At 36.2% G+C, this 2,641-nt stretch overlaps 1 protein-coding gene across 1 annotated transcript; it reads left to right on the forward strand.

Annotated features, from left to right (window-relative positions):
* Positions 1 to 1,174: 1,174 nt before the first annotated feature.
* Positions 1,175 to 2,287, forward strand: LOC111472188 (basic form of pathogenesis-related protein 1-like). Its single transcript, XM_023117836.1, has 2 exons — positions 1,175 to 1,487; positions 2,148 to 2,287. The coding sequence occupies exons 1-2, from the start codon at positions 1,175 to 1,177 to the stop codon at positions 2,285 to 2,287; spliced, it is 453 nt and encodes a 150-aa protein (XP_022973604.1).
* Positions 2,288 to 2,641: the final 354 nt, after the last annotated feature.

The following is a 2,641-nucleotide window of genomic DNA, read 5'->3' on the forward strand; positions in this document are numbered from 1 at the left end:
ACTGAAAGTGGACAATATCTTCGTAATGGTATGATATTAAGTGCTTTCTTACCAATACTGCAAAAATAAATGGAGAATTACCAAATTTTAGGAACCATCCATCTCTACACTGATATGATACTGTCTAGTTTGAGATTAAGTACTTTCTGCTTGTTGTCCTATGAGATTATTCCTTGCTTATAGATTCATGATCATTCTCTTAACAATTTTACACACGGAGAATAGCTCCCAGAATAGCTGTCAAATTGTTGTTTGAAGTCAACGAGAATAAATGCCCGTGGCCGAGATGCGAAAAACCAGTCACGATGTTTCGGCATCGAAATCGGGAGACCCACGACGGCAATTAGCTCTGCTGCACATAAGTCAATAGTAATTAAAATATACTATTACCCGAGAGATAGAAGGTTTTATTTCATCCATGACTATATGTTTTAAGTTACGGTTACTTTTAGAAAAAGGAAAAAGAAATACAATAATTCACAACTCAATTAGTAGTAAATATTTTTAATCTAAAATTATTTTTATATAATAAACCCAATCTAAATAGGTTATAAAAATTTTAGGTTTTCATTTCATTTACTCAAAATATTAATAAAATATTAACATTATTTATTTATTTTTAAACATTTAATTAACCAATTCAATTTTAATACATATTTTAAAAAATTGGAGAAGAATAAATAAATAAAATTATGAAACTAAATAAAACAATAAATATATACCTACAAGTAAAAATGTATTTTTTAAGATTAACCATAATAGGGTGGATTAAGTTTCATTAATCCTAAAAAAAAAATCATAAACTAGCTAAATCTAGAAAATTTTCATTTATTTGAAGCTAATCCAAACAAAAATCTAGCTCGTAATTAAACATGGAAGCGAGAATGAATTTATTCTCTTTGAATTCCCAAGCATAATATAATATTTCATAATTCATGGTTTTACCCATCACATTCCATATTAAGTTTTCCATCTCTATATAAATCATTCCCTCATTCTCAATCTTCATCTCATCTCTCATCGGAATTATGTGGAGTCAAACCCTTCGGATCATGGTCGCTTTCATGGTCACTTTCATTTTCCTCCTCGCCTTAACTAAAGCACAAAATGCCCCCGGTGACTACCTCGCGCTTCACAACCGAGCTCGAGCCGAGGTCGGCGTCGGGCCCATGCAATGGAGCAACACCGTGGCCGCGTACGCTCAAGCCTATGCGGAAAAAGAAAGCGTGACTGCGCCATGATTCACTCAACCAGGCCGTTCGGGGAAAACATAGCCGCGGGCTACTACCCTAAGTTCACTGGGGCAGATGCAGTGAAGCTGTGGGCGAACGAGAAGCTGTTGTATGATCATGCATCGAATAAATGCGTGGGTGGTGAATGTGGGCACTACACTCAGATGGTGTGGCGGAGCTCGGTGCGGCTTGGATGTGCTAGAGTGCCTAGCAAGGCTAATTCTCAGTTTGTTATTTGCAATTATGATCCTCCAGGCAACTATATTGGAGAAAAGCCTTATGATTCTTGGGTGGTATGAAGAGATTTGGTTTTAAAATTTTTATGAATATTAATAAAGTTTGTGAGAGAATCATGAATTTATTTATTGAAATAAAACTACGATATTGTCTACAATAGTATTATATTGTCTAGAGCATAAACTCTTGTTACTGTGTTTTGACTTCCTTACTTATAAACTCATGATCATAGAGTCTCCCCTCTCATTAAGTACACCACATAGAGCCACATTTGAAGCCTATAGATTACCTATGATCATAGAGACTCCCCTCGAACAAAATACACCATAGAGCCTCCCTCGAACAAAATACACCATAGTGCCTCCCCTTAAGTCGATGGATTTTTAAAAGAAATTCCCTTTAATCGAGACTCGACTTCTTTCTTCGGAGACCTTGAACAAAATACGAAATTTGTTCGACACTTTTAACTACGATTTTTAAGCTTACAACTTTTTCCTTCGACATACCTAAGTTAAGTTCATAGTTTGATACCATGTAACTAATCACGAATCTCTATAATGTTATATGATATTTGTCAAATTTGAACATAATATCATGGGTTTGCTTCGAGCTCCCACAAGAAGTCATGTTAATGAAAATGTATTCTTTAGTTATAAATCTATGATCATTTATGAACAGTCTTCAACACTGAGAGCATCAGCCACCAGCCAATTGTTGTTCCAAGTCACCCGGAAGAAATACCCTCGGCGGAGATGCGGAAAACCAGTTTAAGGTATTTTCAGCCTCCAAATCGAGAGAACCACGACGACGGCGATTAACTTCGCTGCAGTATGATACCCACACAGGAGACGAAGACTCACTGCCACAACCTACCGCCGTTTACCAGCTTTGAATATGGAGACCAACGGGGCCGGAGTGACTAAAGGACACCCGATGCTCAAAAGGCGACCATTTTTTTCTTACTTTACTTATTGGCCACTCCATTCGTCTTTTTCTCGGCTTCGGGTGAAAAAAAAAACAGTAATAATAAATAATCAAAATGGTAAAATCAAAGAAATGCCTGTTTTTGTTGAATTACTGAAATTCCCTTTTATCGAAATACTGAAATACTGAAATTTGATAGGTACTGTGATCACTGGGCAATGCTCTTGGAAAACTTCTTTAGTACTGGG

Source organism: Cucurbita maxima, unplaced genomic scaffold, assembly GCF_002738345.1.
Source record: "Cucurbita maxima cultivar Rimu unplaced genomic scaffold, Cmax_1.0 Cma_Scf00067, whole genome shotgun sequence".
NCBI classification, from domain to species: domain Eukaryota; kingdom Viridiplantae; phylum Streptophyta; class Magnoliopsida; order Cucurbitales; family Cucurbitaceae; genus Cucurbita; species Cucurbita maxima.

What these genes read in the sequence shown, in the direction of transcription:
- LOC111472188 (XM_023117836.1), top strand. Translation starts at nt 1,175, where the DNA reads ATGGAGCAACACCGTGGCCGCGTACGCTCAAGCCTATGCGGAAAAAGA. An exon ending in TTGCAATTATGATCCTCCAG is followed by an intron (nt 1,488 to 2,147) that starts GCAACTATATTG and finishes ATTTATGAACAG; the next exon opens with TCTTCAACACTGAGAGCATC.